Source organism: Paecilomyces variotii, assembly GCF_004022145.1.
Source record: "Paecilomyces variotii strain CBS 101075 chromosome Unknown C8Q69scaffold_1, whole genome shotgun sequence".
NCBI lineage: Eukaryota > Fungi > Ascomycota > Eurotiomycetes > Eurotiales > Thermoascaceae > Paecilomyces > Paecilomyces variotii.
In genome coordinates, this window is record NW_021167140.1 from 2,222,526 (window position 1) to 2,242,411 (window position 19,886).

General features: G+C 49.9%; 8 protein-coding genes across 8 annotated transcripts; all 8 read left to right on the forward strand.

The window, feature by feature from the left end:
* Positions 1-324: 324 nt before the first annotated feature.
* C8Q69DRAFT_396417 (C6 zinc finger domain protein) lies at positions 325-2,581 on the forward strand (the record flags this gene model as incomplete). The annotated part of the gene is made up of 2 exons (XM_028627736.1): positions 325-1,430; positions 1,486-2,581. 2 exons carry the CDS (start codon positions 325-327, stop codon positions 2,579-2,581), a joined length of 2,202 nt encoding a protein of 733 aa, XP_028489211.1.
* A 168-nt stretch (positions 2,582-2,749) lies between these two features.
* On the forward strand, positions 2,750-3,578 carry C8Q69DRAFT_29528 (cupin domain protein). Its single transcript, XM_028627078.1, has one exon. The coding sequence runs from the start codon at positions 2,917-2,919 to the stop codon at positions 3,472-3,474; it is 558 nt and encodes a 185-aa protein (XP_028489212.1). The 5' UTR covers positions 2,750-2,916; the 3' UTR covers positions 3,475-3,578.
* A 1,953-nt stretch (positions 3,579-5,531) lies between these two features.
* C8Q69DRAFT_29562 (hypothetical protein) lies at positions 5,532-6,622 on the forward strand. The gene has a single exon (XM_028627079.1). The coding sequence runs from the start codon at positions 5,674-5,676 to the stop codon at positions 6,580-6,582; it is 909 nt and encodes a 302-aa protein (XP_028489213.1). The 5' UTR covers positions 5,532-5,673; the 3' UTR covers positions 6,583-6,622.
* Positions 6,623-8,482: 1,860 nt separating this feature from the next.
* C8Q69DRAFT_451638 (aromatic-L-amino-acid decarboxylase) lies at positions 8,483-10,612 on the forward strand. The gene is made up of 3 exons (XM_028629506.1): positions 8,483-8,698; positions 8,814-9,744; positions 9,798-10,612. Exons 1-3 carry the CDS (start codon positions 8,650-8,652, stop codon positions 10,369-10,371), a joined length of 1,554 nt encoding a protein of 517 aa, XP_028489214.1. The 5' UTR covers positions 8,483-8,649; the 3' UTR covers positions 10,372-10,612.
* Positions 10,613-11,354: 742 nt separating this feature from the next.
* On the forward strand, positions 11,355-12,452 carry C8Q69DRAFT_395862 (BNR/Asp-box repeat domain protein; the record flags this gene model as incomplete). Its single annotated transcript, XM_028627707.1, has 1 exon — positions 11,355-12,452. The coding sequence occupies one exon, from the start codon at positions 11,355-11,357 to the stop codon at positions 12,450-12,452; it is 1,098 nt and encodes a 365-aa protein (XP_028489215.1).
* Positions 12,453-13,008: 556 nt separating this feature from the next.
* Positions 13,009-14,371, forward strand: C8Q69DRAFT_451644 (acyl-CoA N-acyltransferase). Its single transcript, XM_028629507.1, has 2 exons — positions 13,009-13,609; positions 13,786-14,371. The coding sequence occupies exons 1-2, from the start codon at positions 13,180-13,182 to the stop codon at positions 14,022-14,024; spliced, it is 669 nt and encodes a 222-aa protein (XP_028489216.1). The 5' UTR covers positions 13,009-13,179; the 3' UTR covers positions 14,025-14,371.
* Positions 14,372-15,704: 1,333 nt separating this feature from the next.
* On the forward strand, positions 15,705-16,220 carry C8Q69DRAFT_29709 (hypothetical protein). The gene is made up of 2 exons (XM_028627097.1): positions 15,705-16,096; positions 16,177-16,220. The coding sequence occupies exon 1, from the start codon at positions 15,795-15,797 to the stop codon at positions 16,065-16,067; it is 273 nt and encodes a 90-aa protein (XP_028489217.1). The 5' UTR covers positions 15,705-15,794; the 3' UTR covers positions 16,068-16,096; positions 16,177-16,220.
* Positions 16,221-16,737: 517 nt separating this feature from the next.
* Positions 16,738-19,642, forward strand: C8Q69DRAFT_29651 (catalase-like domain-containing protein). The gene is made up of 6 exons (XM_028627091.1): positions 16,738-17,211; positions 17,274-17,499; positions 17,553-17,968; positions 18,025-18,189; positions 18,245-18,419; positions 18,477-19,642. Exons 1-6 carry the CDS (start codon positions 16,885-16,887, stop codon positions 19,394-19,396), a joined length of 2,229 nt encoding a protein of 742 aa, XP_028489218.1. The 5' UTR covers positions 16,738-16,884; the 3' UTR covers positions 19,397-19,642.
* The last annotated feature ends 244 nt before the right edge of the window (positions 19,643-19,886 follow it).

Genomic DNA, 19,886 nt, shown 5'->3' on the forward strand with positions numbered 1-19,886 from the left:
GCGGCCCCTGATGCACCCCGGAGCGTCCGCGGACTGCCCGAGAGCGATTGTCGGAGGGTGGAGGGAGGGCTCTTGCGTGCGCAATGATATTCTCGTGCAATCTTCACAATGAAAGTTAACATTGAGCAAAATAATGAAGAGCTGAGTCTTCTTACCTCTCTGTCCAATATCCACATGCAATAACATCCATCGTGTCTCATGGATGGAGTTGAAGCAAATCGAAGCATCAAGCCGGACCCGAGCGGGGCACGTGATTCAGTTACACCGGGAAGTTCACGTCCAAGATCGCAAATATTCTCACGCAGTCACGAACTATCGAGCAGAATGAAACGGAAAGCTGAAGCAGGAAGCCCCGAGGCAGTCGAAGCAGATGCATCGCGCAAGCGGCCACCCCGCCAGGATCCTGTGTCGTGCCAAACATGCCGTGCAAAGAAGCTAAAGTGTGATCGGAACCAACCATGTGCGAACTGCACGGCGCGCAAGATCACCTGTATCTATGGCACTGGTCGCATAGAAAACGCCTCTGACAGGAATACTCAATACACTCAGGAGAAACCGGACGCGACTATCGTGCCTCATCAGGAGCATGGAGCGAGGCGCCAGCCACTGAGTTCCAACGAGGCACGACCGTCGCGCGAGAGTAGTGAACAGTGTATGACTGCAGACTGGTTGGAGAACATTGTTATGGGTCCGAGGATCCCGGATGCCCTGCCAACGACCCTTAAGGACAAATTGATCCCATTTCAGCAGAATGGCAACGAGGAAGCCGTCCAGCGGGCGATGGCCATACCGCTTGGAGCGACTGGGGGGCGTCAGTTCAATGTGCGCAACTCCTATCTGAGAGGGCAAGAGAGGAACCTTGGCAGCATTTCGTTAGCTAGCCTACTACCAACGAAATCAGAGACTCTATCCCTCTTCAGGTACTACGTGGACTGCATCGATTACCTATACCACGTCATAGTACCAGTTCGCGTTGAACGCATGATCGATGATATCTACAGGTGCATCGAGAATAATTCTCCCGTCAATCTGAACCATGTCGCTCTCTTGGCAAGCATCCTTGCTGTTACTGTCTATTTCCGGCCGCAGAGCGCTACAGAATATACGGAGTCAAGCGATGCAGATGCGAGATGTAAAGAGTTTACTTCCCTGGTAGGCGCTGCCTTGCTACAAAGCAACTTCATTGCATATCCTACGATCGAGGGACTCCAAGCGACTATAATTATAGCTCACTACTTATCAAGCCTAAATACTGACCCATCTCTGCGCTCGCTTTTCCTACACGGTACGATTGTCAGTCAAGCAAAGAATCTCATGTTGCACTACACAGACACACCACAACACCAGGAAGAGAGACGAGTAAATGGGTTCGATAGTGTAGAGGTAGAGACAAGGCGACGACTGTGGTGGCATCTTGTTGCGTATGACTGGTAAAGATTGCTGTGCCTCCTTGATAGCGGACTTTGCTAATGATGGAGTACACAGGTTACTAGGGTTCTTGAGCGGACCGCAAGAAAGAACATACCTGATACACCCTAATCACATGAACGTCAGACGCCCACTAAATATTGATGATGGTCCTTCCCAATCCTACGGGAGCGAGCGTGGGCTTAAACGCTCTATTCCTACTAGCATGTCATATTCTATCGAACGGTTGAAGCTGGCCTTCGTATGCCGCGAGATTGTGGATGAAACTGCAGTTGAACACTTTCAAGGTCTGGAAGTCAATTATGAAAGAATATTGGATCTTGACCGCAGAATCCAGCAAGTCTACAAGGAACTTCCAGAGTTCTTTCGTCTTGACCCCGTTAGCAGACGTCGCTATGCTCAACTCTATCGGGAGCGACCTACAATTGCTTGGCAGAGGTGCTTGGTACAACAAGGCTACCATTCTCGTCTGTGTCGTCTTCACCGCCAATACTTCATCCGGGGTGCTGGAGACCCGGCTTTTTCGTATTCACATGTTATTTGTCTTCAGTCAGCACGGAAGGTCCTGGAGATCAAACGCATCATGGACGAAGAAGAGCCGATTTTCACCCCTAACAGCTCTGTGGTGTGGTCGGTAATGCATCACGTCTTCATGGCGGCCGTCATACTATTAATGGATGTATGTTTCAATTGGGATGATATTCTAGCCAACAAGCGCAGGGAAGAGGTACTGGACGCCTGTCGGATGCTGAGCAAAGCGCAGCAGGCTTCAACGCTCGTTAGAGAGGGTATAAATGCCATGATGAGCATATTGCAAAAATACTGGCGACCTGCAAGATCCAATCCTGGACCAGTTGATCCGACTACATGCACTGCAACGACAGCATTCACCAGCAACTCTATGGTTGTTGAGAGCCCTGCATCGAATGCTCTTCCGACGCCGCAATCGAATTTCCCGACTTCTGAAGTCGATGGCAAATTTCTGGCTAACCCTTCTCCTGTCAACGATGCATTTTCTATTGACAATGGTAGCAGAGAACTGGAAGATATCTGGACCGCAATGCTGGACAACGGTGGTAATCTCGCTACTGAGCAGACAGACTGGATGGATCTTCTGACTGAACTTACCAATGCGACGATACCTTGTGAATAAGGAAAGCTGGTATTGGGTCTCGATATGCATAAAAATCAAATTTTCGTGGTGTTCGGGTCTAACGGAACATCGTTAGGTTCTGTCAATAGAGTTGCTATCTCCGACGGGCCTGACCAATATCACCCCCTGGAACCTTATGCCGATGAGAACCTATTCATTCCCAGGCGCAACCAATCGGCCTCTGTTGAAGACGTCACAACACATTCCATGATCACGGCCACATATACCGGATCTATTCCAAAGATACAATATCCCGCTCTCCATACTTAGCAGCAGATCAACCAAATCCATATTGCATCCTCCTGAGAAAAGTAATAGCTTGGTCAGCCTGCGCCATGTCGACGGAGAGTAATCTCCCTCTGATACACCGCTACATCACCACGCATAGCAAAGAGGGCGAATCCGTCTTCGTCTCCACGAGCCAGTTTCCCGAGTGCATACCTGCCCGTCCTGCAGGAGAGGATGGCGACCTGGCCCTTCTCTACGCAACCGCTTCATGCCCCGTCCAGCCTCACGACGAATATGACGTCGCGCTATACGACGAATACCTGCACACGCCTCAGGGGCTCGTACCGCCCACAGGATCCGTGATCCGAACGATCGATCTACGACCGGGGAAAGTCACCCCCATGCATCGTACCGTCAGTCTAGATTACGGCATCCTCCTGGAAGGCGAAGTGGATCTTATCCTGGACTCAGGCCAGAAGCGGATCATGAGGCGCGGAGATGTCATCATCCAGAGGGGAACGGCGCATTCATACAGGAACCGAAGCCAGACGGAGTGGTGTCGGATGGTGTTTGTATTTCTGCCCATGGAGCAAATTACAGTCGCTGGGAAGACCTTAGATGCAGAGGTGTATGATGAGCCCTATGAACTGGGAAAGCAGCAATGAGCAATGCTATATGAATATGTTTGTAATATCAACACACGATCCGCGTAGCATACTCTCGCTTGATTTATTATTTGAACACATGGGATAAGTTTGAATTGCTTCCGATAGATGACTGGATAGATCCTTCCATCGGAGACAATTAATCAAGACAGGGCCCTTACTCGGCGTTAACATCGACCTTATTATTCTTGTCTACATAGTTTAGAGAGTATGATAACCATCCCGATCCCGTGCGGGAGCTAGTACAGCTTCGGTATAGAACTTACCTTGGAGGGCTTAGCATATAAATAGCAATCCACATAACAGACTTTCATAGGTCCACCGTCCGAGTCTATCTAAACTTCTGTTCTTAACAATGATGTTGTAATGGACAGCAGCGTCATCAACTTTCGTTTATATGAGGCGCGGAAGCTAGGAAAGTCGGGACTTAAGCGAGAGACAGCATTGTCAACCAAGTTGGCAGCCAAGGCGCCGCTCAGAATCTTCAGCACAGGAACGTCGAGATTGAGATGCTTGGAAAACCACGAGGCTAAGTACCGTCACCGCGCTGAGAGAGTCCACGCCCTGGTCGATCAGAGGGGCTGCCAGACTCAGCTCGTCGCCCTCAGCGAACAGCAATGCTCCCCGGATTCTGCTAGACACGTCTTGGAGGATGACGGTGCAGCGCCTGTGGTAAGAATAAACATATCATTTTGGGCCTAGCTTAGAGCTTCAGAGCTTGATTCTAGAGGAATCAAGCATCTTCATCTCTTCAGCCTACAGCCTCTGAAATATCACCATCACACCCGCACGCTTTCAGAGCGGACGTATGGCTCTGCGCAAGGATGCATGGTGCGAGTGATAAGCCTTGTCAACTTTGAGGACTCAAGCAGACGGCGATTCGTCAAAAAGAACATCGTACGCCTCTAGAAATAATGGCATCTTTATCTCCGAAAGGTGTGACGGTGTCTGGGCCATTGCTCACTGCGACTAGCATTCTACCATTGAAAGACTCAAGAGCGCACATGTCGCTTGCGTCGTCGAAAGAGGTGTCCGCAGCCATCATGACACTCTCCACACCATCTGGTGATGATATACGCCGTCCGTCTCTAATTCTTTTTATTTGACTGACGCTTAAAACCAATGAGCCTTGTACGCCTGTCTCAGAAGACGCCGACTCCTGCAGCGCCTATCGACTACGGATACTATACAACAGAAAATACCGAATCGGTGATACTAACGAAGAATTATGAGTTATTCTCCTTCACGAAGACGTCATATAATCCGGGCAGGATTCGCCCGGCTCCTAGTTAATGCATGTTGAGTATTCTAACTACATACAAGCAACCAGCCAATGGGTTCGACCGTCGACCTATCTTATGGAGAAGGATAATCGAATTTCCCGTATTGAATACGAAAAAACAATGGCTAATTCTTCTTAGGTACATAAGTGGGGGGTACATGTTTTTTTTAATTTCCCAATCTCCCATAGTCGTGTCGATTAGGTTGCATTGCCACAGAGGCTCAATGCAGAAGAATCCCATTTCAATATGAAGGGAACCGAAACGTTCGAAAGTGGCTTTGCTTGCTGAAACATGTCCGGCTCATTACCCCAAGACTATGCAAGATAATCGAGGTATTATTCAGATATCGCAGGACATGCACGCCGAAGGTGTTGATAAGGCCGTGGCTGCCGAGGATCGCAGCATAAGTCCCGGTAGGAAGAGCGTATGCTTTTTCGGAGTCAACATCGCAGCCCAAAAGTAGGGACCACCGGTCTGGGTTAATGACATCCTAGTGTACGGATGGTGGTGGTCGAACAGTGAGGTATCGCCAAAGCTCCATAGCATATCTGATATCTTCACGGCATCTGGAGGTTTCTGATTCGGATGTTGGCAATGGGCTCGATTGATTTGTCCTCGGGTGCGTGAAGGCATGGACGGTTGCTTTATTCTCAGAGTTGGAACAAACGCCGATGATTCCTCGAACAGCTTTGCAAGGGCTGACACTGACGGCCACTCATCTCGGTTGAATCGGCAGTTCAGAAGGGAAATTCGAATGGCGGCTCAATAGAGATCGTATGCTTCGGGGAGTTGAAGCTCGCATTCTCTATTTTGATGATTGATCAGCATCGAAAAGATCGGGACCTTGGGTTAAGCAATTCATGTGTGCGTTGTATGTGGCGACTCCCATGATTGCTCTGTCCATGAAGTTGGTTCGATGCCTGTTGTTTGTGAGTTCATCTTGGTTTCCTTGTTCCCCAGCGAACAAGTACTCGTCACCAGCACTGCGCAGAAGTGTGAACTCGACGCTGGTGTGAGCCCCCCAGTCGAGGCACCGGTGCCCCCCCCAGGCACCGGTGGACTGGTCCGGCTCCCCCCCCCCCCTTCTTCCTCCCCTAACCCCATCTACCCCTGGCGCCCTGGCTGCGCAGCATTCACTCCCCCCGCCTCCGCCCTCCCACCCCCTTCGCCCACCTCCCGGGCCTCCTCGAGCAGGGCGGCCGCTACTATGAAGGCCACCGCTGCCTTCCACAGTTTAACTGGGATAGTATCCCGCGGCTGCTCCCCCCACGCCCTCCTCGCCGCCCTCCCCGCCCTCACCAAAATATTTATGAGGAATAATCCCCCACAAACTACCGCCATAATCTCGAGAGTGTTTTCCGCCCACACGTATCCCATCTTGAATGTGTTCAGATGTGTTCAGATGTGTTCAGATGTGTTCAGATGTGTTCAGATGTGTTCAGATGTGTTGTTGTGTTGTTGTGTTGTGTTGGTGACCTCCAGAGGCGGATATTATGGACCTCTGGGGGGCACTGGTTATGGAAAGAGCAGTTTGGGGAAGGCACAAATGTCACCACCTACACCTGCCTCTCTACAAACCGAGTATTCTATGTACAACTGGAGGATCCAGCACGAAGACCACATTGAACATTTTCGTGGAATACTTGTCGGTATCAGGAGACTCGGCTGCTGCTTGGTTGGCCCTGGCTCCAGGATCTGCATTTGCTTTCTTCTATCCAAGCGCTCCAGGCCTGCCGTTTTCATTATTACTATCATCGCGTCATCATCACTGTCCAGAAAGGCCTCAAGGTTATCGCCTTGGCCGTCTCCTAATCGTTCTTCGTGACCAAGCTATCCACCTTCCCATTCCCTCTGTTGCGCTTTTTTAGTCATTCAGATCGATCTCTGCGTCCTCTGTTGTATCCATTATCGATAACCTTTGACGGAATGGATTCTGTACCTTCCTTTTGGAGTGGGCGCGAATGTCTCAAATTGGCCACCGTTATATACAGCACCGGTTTCTGGATTATACATGCTATCCAACCAGTCTGAAAATTCCCGGCAATTATCGAGGAAGGCAGAATCGACCCATCCATATGATGCATAACGCCATATGGAAGAAAACCCTGTTTCAAGCATGCCAAAATAGCGAGAGATATGGAGTTCAATCAATCCATCTGGTGTAATTGTCATATAGTATTTTGCCTTACAGAAAATGCAGTATCGGATATCACCCGGACTTAGATCTCGGAAAAGACGCTTGGCAAGTATATAAGTTGTCTTATGTGGACATATTGGAATGTCTGCACTCACGCATAAACGATCAAAGCCAACCAGTCCGAGATCTGAGAGTCTCCCAAGGTAGAACCGGGATAAGAGACGCATTGTGTCTAAATTGAACTCCACATGCTCTGAAAAGCAGCCGCCAGCAGGGATCGTAATAGATGAGCCAACTTTCTCTCTGCAAGACCTCATTCCTAGTACTAGGGTTCGGAGCTCAGCAAATGTCATTTCATAGCAAATGCCAACCCAGATCTTCCTCCTTTTATATTTGCAGCTGCGGGTAATGGCATCAGAGCAGTTTATCCTCTGCTCTTCAATTGACAATTTTAAATTGACGGATTTTTGCGGGGAGTAAAAGGAACTAGTCCTTGATTTTCTGTGAGTCCTCATACACGCCCAGCAACAGAAAGACTCGGTGCCTTTCCCACAGATTTTATCAAATTCCATCAGGCGGAGGATATGAAAACGTGCTTCTGTAAGGCTCCAGCTATTATGTGCCGTTGTAGCCAATTTGTGTCGTATATAAATAAAAGCTCGAATATTAGCTCTCGCATACCAGAGTCGAGCACAGCTAATCATCAAACAGAAGGTCTCGGCGATAGGGAGATATTGACAGATATGGTCGATTAACTCAACGGGGAGACAGTATAGTGGCCTTTTCGCATTGAGGGTTCGTACTGTGTTCAGTCGTACCGAATTGGCGATGTTCATCAATATTTTGGAGTGTTGTCTTGTCCTGTAACCGATCAGAGGCATTTTGTAGGGTAAGGTAAGCGTAGAGAAATGCTCAACATAATAAAGAATATGCGATGCGCTGACCTTAAATAAACCCATTTCTAATCATCATCAGGTATATTACGAACTGTGAGCGTAATACATTGTGATCTACGTGGTGTTCAATTACGTTATATACTTGTAGTCCGCCAAGCCTTGTCATAGGTAAGTACCCTAAGTCTGTATTGGGAGGGTTTGAAGTAGAAAATAGGTATACAAGAAACATTTTCAATGTTATTTGAAACCCTAGCACGTTTGGTTTGGTCTGAGATCATTGCTTTAATTGCAAGCAATGCTCTGCCTTGTTATTCAATAGATGAATTGGTTGATTTCATGGAGAAATCATGGTGTTGGGCATGTTGTGCGCAGTCGATTACATATGTTTAACTAGTCCCTTGCACCTATCGTGCTGCATTTGGCGAGTACAACATCCCTACAGGCCCTTTCTGTTTGGAGCCGTTCTCTTTAGAGTGCAGTTACTTGAAACGACAAGTATAAACATGAGGGGAGCAATAATAAGAACATTTGCAATGATCATATACTTGGAAGGCATAGATAGTTACGCCTTGTGCTGCGGAATATTGCCGAGTACAGTGCGGAATTATCGGCACCAGACTAGGCTGGATCTGGCGAAACTACCGCCATACGAAGAGCCAATGGATAAATATAAATTAATTTCTATTAATTGACCAAAGAACACTCTGCGCCCTGGGACTCTCGTTCGTTTTCTCAATTCACACTTTCTCTAGGGGCTGCCGGTGCTTGCTTGTCGGTTGTCAGAGAAAAGAAAAGAAGAAGAAAAAAATCTAAGTATCCGCAACCCATTCTTTACCCCGCGCCAGCGACAGTCAGCGAGATGGACCGCGAACAGTTCAAGGCCGCTGCACATGCGGCCATCGATGACAGTAAGTTTGGCCTTTGATCGTCCGTCCGAGATTGATTAAGACGCGATTTCTGTGATAGGGTCGTGCAAATGCTTTGAAGGAGTGGACAACCGCTAAGCAGCATGGAATCGCATAGTCATCGACCATTTCGATACCGTCCCCTCGAAGCCTGTTCTGTCCACTGTCCAGCCGGGATATTTGCGTCCTTTGATCCCCGATGCCCCTCCAACCGAGCCGGAAGAATGGTCTCAGATTCAAGCAGACGTCGACTCCAAGATCAAGCCCGGTCTGACACACTGGCAATCTCCCAACTTCATGGCGTTCTTCCCGGCCGGTGTCACTTACCCCAGTATTCTGGGCGAGATGTACTCTGCTGCGTTCAACGCGCCAGCCTTCAATTGGCTCTGCTCGCCAGCGTGTACAGAGCTGGAGACCATCGTGATGGATTGGGTCGCCAAGGCATTGGGTCTCCCGGAATGTTTCCTCAGCACCTCGCCAAACGGCGGTGGCGGAATCATCCAGGGAAGTGCGAGTGAAGCCGTAGCCACGATGATGGTGGCTGCGCGAGAAAGACGTGTCCGGGAACGAGCCTTGGCTGAGGGTCTCAAGGAGGGAACGCAGGAGTACGAAGATCGCACGATGGAGCTCCGGCCCCGACTGGTCGCCCTGGGCAGTGACCAGGTTCACAGCAGCACGGCCAAGGGGGCTCTGATTGCAGGCACCCGATATCGCAGTGTTCCCACCCGTCTTGAAGACAACATGGAGATGACGGCCGATGCGCTGCGGGCAGTTCTTGAGCAGTGTGAAAAGGATGGGCTGGAGCCGTATTATATGACCCTGACCATGGGAACGACGAGCAGCTGCGCAGTGGACCGTTTCGCCGAGCTCAAGGCGGTCCTGAAGGAAAAGGAATCATGGCAGAGAATATGGGTGCATATCGACGCTGCCTATGCGGGAGCGGCTTTGGTGGCCGACGAGTATCAGCAGATCGCGCAGGAGTGGGCCGAAGGAATCGACAGTTTCGAAATGAACATGCACAAATGGCTCCTGGTCAATTTTGACGCTGGGTGAGTTCAAAATATCGATTCCATGTGAAACGGGACTAACTGAGTCTCTTCAGGTGCTGCTTCGTCCGCAACCGCTTGGATCTGACAACCTCCTTGGATATCACGCCGGCCTACCTGCGCAACCCTTATTCAGAAAGAGGATCGGTGATCGACTACCGGAACTGGCAAATTCCCCTGGGTCGGCGGTTTCGTGCATTGAAGATCTGGTTCGTCATGCGCAGCTACGGATTGGTTGGCCTGAAGAACCACATCAGGAAATGCGTGTCCATTGGAGACGTCTTCACAGACTTGGTTCGCAGCCGGCCAGACCTCTTCGAGATCATCACCAAGCCTGCCTTTGCGCTCACGGTGTTGCGCGTCCGCAACCCCAAGGCAGTGACAGCCAACGGCACGGCCCACACCGTTGCTCAGCCCGACGAACTCTCTCACGATCTGACGAAAGAAGTCTACGAGCGGATTAATGCAGCGGGTGAAATCTTCATCACTTCTAGCGTTATTGCCGGTATATACGTGATCCGCGTTGTTGGTGCCAGCCCGACTGTCGAGGAGAAGCACCTTCGACGGGCTTTCGACATTCTGGTCACGACCACGGAGTCGGTCCTCAAACAGAAAATGGAGAAAGCATGATCAGCTCCCTCTGGGGCTGAATTCTCGATGGGTATTCTATAGATATGCGATTTCTTTTTGCTTTTTTATTTCATGTAAATCGACGCCAGCGATGTACAGTTACGATCTCCTCTCCGATGTCAGAAGAGACATGGATACGATATAGACAGACCAGTTATGGGCACATATCTCTTGATTCTCCATTCTTCTTAGAAGATCTTCACTCTTTTTTTTTTTTTTTTTTTTTTTTTTTTTTTTTTTTCATTGAAACATGTTGTAGCATCCTACTCTGGAGCAATATCAGAGATCCACCATGATTTCCACTCTAGGCAAGACAATGTCTATCTCCCAGAACTACTTAACTGGCGGGGAACTTCATCCGGCCGGTGATTTGTGATGTCATACTGTAGAAAGGGTGTACAGAACAAGCCTGTTGACAATCTTGTCTGTGCACATCTTACATTTATGAACTGGATCTGGACTCTTGAAGCCTCATGTGGTGGTCTTTCTCTCTCCCTCGAGACATCTGTCTTATAGCACGTGATCCTGTCACACTGTGGCCAGAGATTTCTTTGTTGGAAAATCTCTCAGTCGGGCGCAGTGATCAATCCATCTCAGAGCAGTGCTGTCTATCGACCTGGCCGCGATAGAGCCTGCAAAATGACAGACACATTTGTCCATCTTGTCTCGCCGGATCGATCGTGATTCTTAAGATACAAGCCACCATCCCCCCGCCAAGTGCCTGAACCATCGTCTCGAACTCCGCAAACATGTCCCTGTGGCGGGATCCGCCGTGGGGCATTGGAAACTCCAGACAACACGCTCTATTTGGCGGATTAGCAAGTCCGGCCAACGCGAACCCTCTAGGGCCAGCAATGCCATGCGAAACGTCATCTGGGGGAGTCTCGTACGGGAGCCTGTCGGATCCCCTGACCCTCTTGGATTCAACCACTACCTCGAGCACCACGACTCCCGCTCTGCACCTGCATATCAGCCACGAGACTATGCCCGGACATCTTGGTCAGAAGATCTTGAAGACCTTTGGTCTGGACGAACCGAAGCCGCGCGAGGCGACGCCTACTGGAGATGTGCCCGGCAGGGCAGACGTCCACCACCAGGACGAGCGCATCCTCTCCGAGTTCGCTAATAACGGGACCTATCCGCGCCTCGCTCGCCTGTCGGATGGCTCCATCTTGTCCGCGACGACACGCCGCGAAGGGCCCCAGCGTGTGCTCCAAGTCTCCAAGAGCACCGACGGTGGCCATCGTTTCTTTACCTGGGGTGAGGTGACACGCGGACATGGCGACGTCGACAATCTATACCTGCTCGAGGTCGCGCCCAACAAGGTGCTGGCCGCCTTTCGCAACCACGACTTGGGTCCCCATGGCCCTACGCACTTCCGCATTACCGTCTGCCAGTCCACCGATGGTGGCAAGAGCTGGTCCTATCTCAGCCAGGCTGCTGAGAAGGCAGCTCCGTTTGGGCTCTGGGAACCGTTTATGCGCCTTGGACGCGGGGGCGAGGTGCAGATGACGTTTTCTCAAGAATTTGCTCCCGAAGACCAGGACACCATGCTCGTGGTCTCCCACGACCAAGGCAAGACTTGGTCCAAGCCCGTCGTCGTAGCCGGCGCCGACGAGAGGCTCCGGGACGGAATGACAGGCATCGCCGATACCAGAGACAACGGGCAGGATGCTCTCGTCATGGTCTTCGAGACAACCAGATACGGAACGTTCTGTATTGAAGCTGTTATCTCGTATGATGATGGTGTCAGCTGGCAGCGTCGTCAACCAGTCTATATCCCTCCTCGTGGGCGCAACGCAGGCTCCCCACAGATTGCTTCTTTTGCAGATGGCTCTCTGGCCGTCGTGTTCATGACCGACGAGGAGGTCCAACACTGCCACTGGCCGGGCCGAGCAGCTGTCAAGGCAGTCTTCTCAGGGCCACCGCAGCATGGAAAGCTGCACTGGACTCCACCGACCCTCGTCGGCCCAGAGGCCAGCGTGTGGCCGGGCATCATGGCCATTGACGAAAAATCCGTCCTGGCTACTTACGACCATGGCGGACCGCGAGGTAAACTGATCACTTGGCACGCAAAATAATTGACTCTCGGAGCGTTTTTACCTATTTTGACGTCGTCTCGACCCGTTTTCTTTTCACTCTAGTGAATGTCCTTGATGGACTTACTATGAGTGTTCTTTCGGTTCGTATGAAGCTCTCATGCACCTAGGTATGCCGTTACCTAGTCTTAGCTCGGCCTGTCCTAAGTTTTTTTTTTTACCCTACTGTCCGGGTGAACTACGAAAAAAAATCCTCCTCAAAGGTCATAAAAATAGTAGCCTTGATGCCTGAGTAGATGTTGCTCTGTAGCCTACGTGAAATTTCTAATTAGTCACGACTATCGGATGACATATCTAAGCTTTCCTTTCCAGTATACAAAATCGGGCACTGTACAGGAATGTTCTAACAATTGCATACGCTTGAGATTCTGACTACCCGAGTAAGAATTCCGCGCGCAAGGGGGCTGCTTACTTGATTCATATTTTTCATTAATAATAATTTAATCTCCACTGTAAGCAGCAGTGCTGCAGCTAGTTACTTACCTCGTATTTGTGCCGTCTTTCGCTCACCGCACTAGGATAAGATGCAACTGGAGTAGTGGGTCCTTGTGTTTAACTTGATCCCTTCGATATATGCAAGATTCTAGCCAGCTTTAATTATTAATAGACCATTGAGTTCCTATTATCATATCTGATCAGATCTACGATTGAGTTCCCTTCTAGTTTCCCCGGATACTTAGATCAGCGCTATACGGATACTTCAACGACCATGACTGCCGAGATCGGTAATGTCACTGACTCCGCCAACGCGCCAAAAAGTACCGTCACGTCTTCATCTACCCTTCGCGTGGAACATGCCACAGTCTCTGACGTCGAAGAACTGACCGATATCTGGTATGCTTCCTTCGGGTCCAGTCTCGGAAATATGTTCCCTGACACGCCCGCGGTGCGCCAATGGTGGAACGACGCCCACCGGGACGATATCCTGAACAAGCCTTTCCAGCACTACCTGAAGGTCATCGATACAGCTAGTGACGGGAAGATTATCGCGTACGCAAAGTGGGATTTATCCGTGCCTGCGGAGAGAGGTAGTCGGTTCCCACCATGGCATGAGGAATGCGACAAGGAGCTGTGTAGTCGGCTCTTCGACACTCTGGAAACTGAGCGGGAGAGACTGTTGGGTGGGAAGAAGAATTATTGTATGTTTTTTTTTTTTCTTTGCCCTTTTTCGTTTTCATTGGTATTTCCTTTAGTTGATTATATTATAGTTATTGGTGATGGACAAAACCCAGTTAGTTAGTTGGATAACCCAGTCTGAAGGAAGAAGGTGGGAAGAGATCGATCGATCGATTATTATTACTAACGCAGTAAACAGATCTCGATATGCTAGCCACGCGCCCAGAACATGAACGAAGAGGCGCAGGCTCAATGCTAGTTCAGTGGGGATGTGATATCGCCGATGAAAATGGAGTACCTGCGTATATCGACGCGAGCAAAGCTGGTGCCCCACTCTACAAGAAGTTTGGTTTTGAAGATAGAACCGAGCCAGGGCTTGGCTTTCCAGGTATAGCATCGATGGTTCGGGAACCTAGGGCTCGAAATCAGGAGAAATGAGAGCCGTGGCTATTGTTTTATACCCTAGGGAAATCAGTCCTATCTAGTGTCATCATGGATGTCCGCCATGATCGGCAGACTTGAGAAAAAGTAATGGGGGGTTTACTGTATCTGAGAGATAATATCAGATATTGTTAAACAGCGTTGATATTGCATACGGTAGCTTCGACTAGGAATTGGATAGTTGCTAACGAACCATGGTGACGGAGAAATTTCGGGGCCAATGAAGAAGTGGATAGTCCAATCCAACAATACAAACCGTCATTAACAATTGATGTGCATTCCAATTGCTAGTTTCCTCATGGAATAGTCATTTGTGTCTTTATTTACATGAAATAATAGTATTTGGAAAGGGATATTTAATTTATGCGATAGGGGCAAGTGTTTCCAGCCGGACAAGGATGCCATGACTGAACCCGTGCTCCGCCAAGCTTCCTTCTTCTCACATATTTGACTATACTACTACTGTATGATCATCAGACCAGTGTAGCTTTTGCTGAACATAATCATCGTCGTCATCATCATCATCATAATAGCGCAGCCTCATCTAGAATATCAGAGACACAGTGCCGGGATAAGGAATTGCTCCGTCCAGTCACAACCTGCAGGCTGGGTCATGTGCGACGCGAGATATTCACACAGCAATATTTTTCGCCTTGGTAATACGTTGATCTTTACTGGAGAACAAGATGAATGCTGACCGTCATGTCTCTAGAAATCCCTCATGGGGCTCTGAGGGAAGAGACGAGCCCCCTCAATTGATGGGCAAACGGCGAAAAGGGCACTGCATGATAGCCAACAACGCCATGATCTCATTGAGGCACGTTCATCTGCAGCGTCGCTCGATTAAATGCATCCTTGAGCTAGACTATCGGCCGAGATGCTTGGCTCTAATAATAATGAGATGGGCTGCATGTTGTTCCACGCGCTTCTGTGCTTTTGCTAACCGGCTACAGAAACGACGTATAGAACCGACTACAGAACCAACATACGGAGTACTGCATACAGTGCATCTCAGACGGACCACTAACAAGCCGGAAATAGCTTTCATTACCAAGCCCTATTACTTGGCATCCATTCGATACCAGATTCCGCCTAATACAGTAGTACCCCACGGCTGGAAATACGTACCAGGCTCATAAGCGTTTATTTTTGCTGCTCAGGAATAAAGTCGAAAGTGAGTGATGTACGCCGAGACCAGTGGTAGTCTTTAGCGGCGGTTAGAGTAGACTAACTATCCCGCTTCCCTGAAGAAGCGGAGAAATTCAACAGTCCACTGTACCGGAAGCAAGTGGTTTCACTCTCTTCGTTGCTAGCAACGCTCTCGTTGGATTAATTAATTCGCGGATTCCATCACGCGCATCCTTTCCTCCGGAATCTAGATAATCTGGTCGCCTTTTCTGCGCCTCTTGTGGTATGATCCGCGGATGCCCGGTGTTGAATTGACCGCCAGCCGCTCCTTTGCAGGGATATCTCCAGGAACCGTGTTTATCGAAGAGCCTGGCTATATGCAGTGGTCCACCAATAGCAGCATTTGCATATTATACCACAGAAACCAAGCGTCTCAGGATTCAGCGGCAGAAGCTTGAGGTATAGCGGTCGACGTGCAATATCCACAAGAAGCAGCTCCCAGATGGTATGTGGCCGCTATGTCTTCATTATTGCGAGTTTTGCCATCGAACCAGCGAAGATTAAAACAGAGCCAAGACCAGTGGTGGAATACATACGTGTTGATAATTGCCACTAACGTCTTGGTATCGGCAACGAAGCATGGTGTCGTCAATTGTCTGTCTCTGGGTCTCGGTAGCGACGAGTCTTGGCCCGGTTGAGCTCCTGGGCTATCGCACCACCAAGTTCAACAGGGACCTGCATCAACTTGTACGCTTTCCGTATGGTTCGACTGCACTGAGGCTAGTCTATCGGAAAAACAGTTCGGAAACAGGAACAGTAAACAAAGTGGTGCAGATCTGTCGCTGCTCCAGACTCCAGCTATTACCAAGCAGCACGGCCTCGACCGCCCCGGATCACAGATCGTTTAACTAAGCGCGATGATCATGATACGCATTGCGGCGGTAAGGCTTTTCAATTCACCTCCCGAGAGATCACTTCCACCGGTGTCATGGAAGTTTCTTGTTAACGGTTTCGGCCCTAGTTGACCTTGTGCAATATCGCCCACTCTCCATTCAAGTTGTTCAACAGACGACTATACCGCGGATCGCCGTGTGATAGTAAATTCATTGCACATTATTGGCTGCTTACCTCTCCAGTTTAGGAGTAATTTTTCTGTCTTCGATATATTCCATGCGTCCAAACACGCTGGAACTCTTTCTTCATGATTCTTGCTTTTTCCTTAGGGCCGGACACGGCTCGGAATGGCATGTACATACGGCTACATGCATTCCAAGCTTCTGCTGACGCTATTTCAGAACCCATTGGGTCACACAAGAGACGGAAGAGATGTCTAGCTGGATCTATGTGGGGACAGTGGTGTCGATTCCGTATTACTATAGGAGGCAATATTGACCAGGCCAAAAAAGAGTACTGGCCGTGATGCTTGGCTACCATGTGGTGTATCCATTTGCACCATGTTAGCTAAGGGTGTGATCATGCAGTTCCTGTTCCTACCAAGAGAAATTATTGGCGACTTAGAGTGGCCCTATCTCCATCGCGGTCACCCGTGTGGTCCCCTGCGGATCAGTTGAGTTCTTCAGGCCCATCTACAGATGGCTGTTCGGCCTGTATCTCTATACCGTCTCTCCGGGGCGCGGCTACCAGTCTTTATAAACGAGTACCTTCCCCATCCTCATGAAGACCTTGTGCTCAAGCTCTGCTTCCTATCCTTCTGACGGCCTTATATGCTATGAAGCCTGACAAGATGCGTTCAATTGGACTCTTGCTGGCTCTCGTCGGCACTGCGCGTGCAGCATGTCCTGTCATGACAGGCGAGCTTCCAGCTTCCTTTGCTAACAACCCTCATGGCCTTCAACGTCGTGATGAAGAGAGTGCATCTGTAGAGACTGAGCAGTTCCTGTCCCAGTTCTACCTCAATGACAGCAACACCTACATGACCTCGGACGTTGGAGGTCCCATCTCCGACCAGACCAGTCTGAAGGCTGGCCAAAGAGGTTCCACCCTGCTTGAGGACTTTATCTTCCGCCAGAAGATCCAACACTTCGACCATGAGCGTGTAAGAACAGCCCATTGGACTTTTCTTTTTACCCGTCAAGTATAACTAAATGAGCGATCTAGGTACCTGAGCGTGCAGTCCATGCTAGAGGAGCTGGAGCTCATGGTGTTTTCACCTCGTACGGTAACTTCTCCAACATCACGGCGGCCTCCTTCCTATCTGCGGAAGGGAAAGAGACACCTGTATTCGTGCGAATCTCTACTGTGGCTGGAAGCCGAGGAAGCGTTGACACAGCCCGTGATGTACATGGCTTTGCCACCAGATTCTACACGGATGAGGGAAACTTTGGTGGGTTCGACGCCATTGCTAACTGCACGACATATGATCTGACTGTCTTGCAGACATCGTAGGAAACAATATCCCCATCTTCTTCATCCAGGACGCGATTCTCTTTCCCGACCTCATCCATGCGATCAAGCCCAACCCGAGCAATGAGATCCCGCAGGCAGCTACTGCTCATGATACCGCTTGGGATTTCTTCAGCCAGCAGCCCAGCTCTCTGCACTGTTTGTTCTGGGCTATGGCTGGACATGGAATTCCCCGTTCACTCAGAACTGTCGACGGCTTTGGTATTCACACCTTCCGTTTCGTCACCGACTCCGGTGCTACCAAGCTCGTCAAGTTCCACTGGACTTCGCTCCAGGGCAGAGCCAGTTTGGTGTGGGAGGAAGCGCAAGCCACAGCAGGCAAGAACGCCGACTACCTCCGTCAGGATCTTTATGAAGCAATCGAGGCTGGGAGATACCCCGAGTGGGAGGTAAGCTTTTCACATCCTTCTAGGTATCTTCGATTGTACAAACTAACTATACGCAGTTGGGCGTCCAAATCATGGACGAAGATGACGCGTTGCGTTTCGGATTCGATCTCCTTGATCCTACGAAGCTTGTTCCTGAGGAATATGTGCCCATCACGAAACTTGGCAAGATGCAGCTCAACCGCAACCCACTCAACTACTTTGCTGAGACTGAACAGATCATGGTAAGTTAAGAACCGAGGACGTCATGGCTGGCTCCGGTCAACTAATGGTCTGTAGTTCCAACCTGGTCACATCGTCCGGGGTATTGATTTCACCGAAGACCCTCTGCTGCAGGGACGTATATTCTCATACCTCGACACGCAGCTGAACCGCCATGGAGGTCCCAACTTTGAACAGCTCCCGATCAACCGACCTCGCGTGCCAATTCACAATAACAACCGCGACGGTGCTGGTAAGATTCCTAACTCCTGTTCCTCGATAACTTCAGGCGTCCTCTAATTACATACAGCTCAAAACTTTATCCCTCTGAACCCCGCTCCTTACAGCCCTAATACTGTCAACAACGGCTACCCGCTGCAAGCCAACCAGACCGCTGGAAGAGGTTTCTTCACTGCTCCCGACCGCACTGCTAGTGGAAGACTTGTTCGAACTGTCAGTGATACTTTCGCGGATGTCTGGTCCCAGCCCCGTCTGTTCTTCAACTCCCTGGTGCCAGCGGAGCAGCAGTTCCTGATCAATGCAATCCGCTTCGAGACGTCCAATGTCAAGAGCGACGTCGTGAAGAAGAATGTCATCATCCAGCTCAACCGTGTCAGCCACGATCTGGCCAAGAGAGTCGCCGAAGCCATTGGCGTCGAAGTTCCACAGCCTGACCCAACATACTATCACAACAACAAGACCGCCAACGTGGGCAGCTTCGGTACTCCCCTCAAGAGAATCGACAACTTCAAGGTCGGTCTCCTGGCTACGGTCAACAAGCCAGAGTCTATCTCTCAGACCTCCAGCCTGAAGGACGGCTTGGCCTCCGACGGCGTCGACCTCATAGTCGTTGCTGAGCGATTCACCGACGGCGTCGACCAGACTTACTCCGCTAGCGACGCTACCAACTTCGACGCCATCATTGTCGCCAACGGCGCTGAGGGTCTGTTCTCTCCCAAGAGTTTCACTGGTGCGACGACCAACTACTCCACCTCCACCCTCTACCCTGCGGGAAGACCGCTCGAGATCCTGGTCGACGGCTTCCGCTTCGGCAAACCAATCGGCGCTCTGGGTAGTGGCTCTGCTGCTCTCAAGTCAGCCGCTATTGATACTTCCCGGGCTGGCGTTTACGTCGCCAACTCGAGCAGTACTGACTTCGTTAACAACGTCAAGGATGGTCTTCGCACGTTCAAGTTTCTTGACCGGTTTGCGCTCGATAAAGAAGCGTGAGTGAGTGGACGAAAATAAGAAATAAAATAAACTTTCCCCTATCCCATATTACTCTCTACAACAATAATGGTTGAATAATGTCTAGATAGGTAGTAAAGAGATAGAAGTACACATTTTGAAGGCCTCTTGGCCACTCATTATGATTTTGTTTATCTTTACATCGAACGCTTCGTCCAAGCGAGTGGTAATTTGTTTTCTTGAAGGGACAGACAGGGTTAGGTAACCCCCGCTTGCAGTAAAACGACGCCGTCGATTTCTGTCACACACAAACTACAGCCCTACCAGGGTGGTGAGGCTACCGAATCGAGATCGACAGATACTGACCAAATCTTTTCATCCTATGAGTGAACGTAGGCAATCACATGGGCCATGCATAGACCTTACTAATATCCCCTGTCAACGTCTCCGCATTATCTGTCTGCTCCCCTCACTGACTATAAGTATAGGATGGCTCAGAACCGTATGGGAAGTGTTGCAGTGCAGAAGCAGG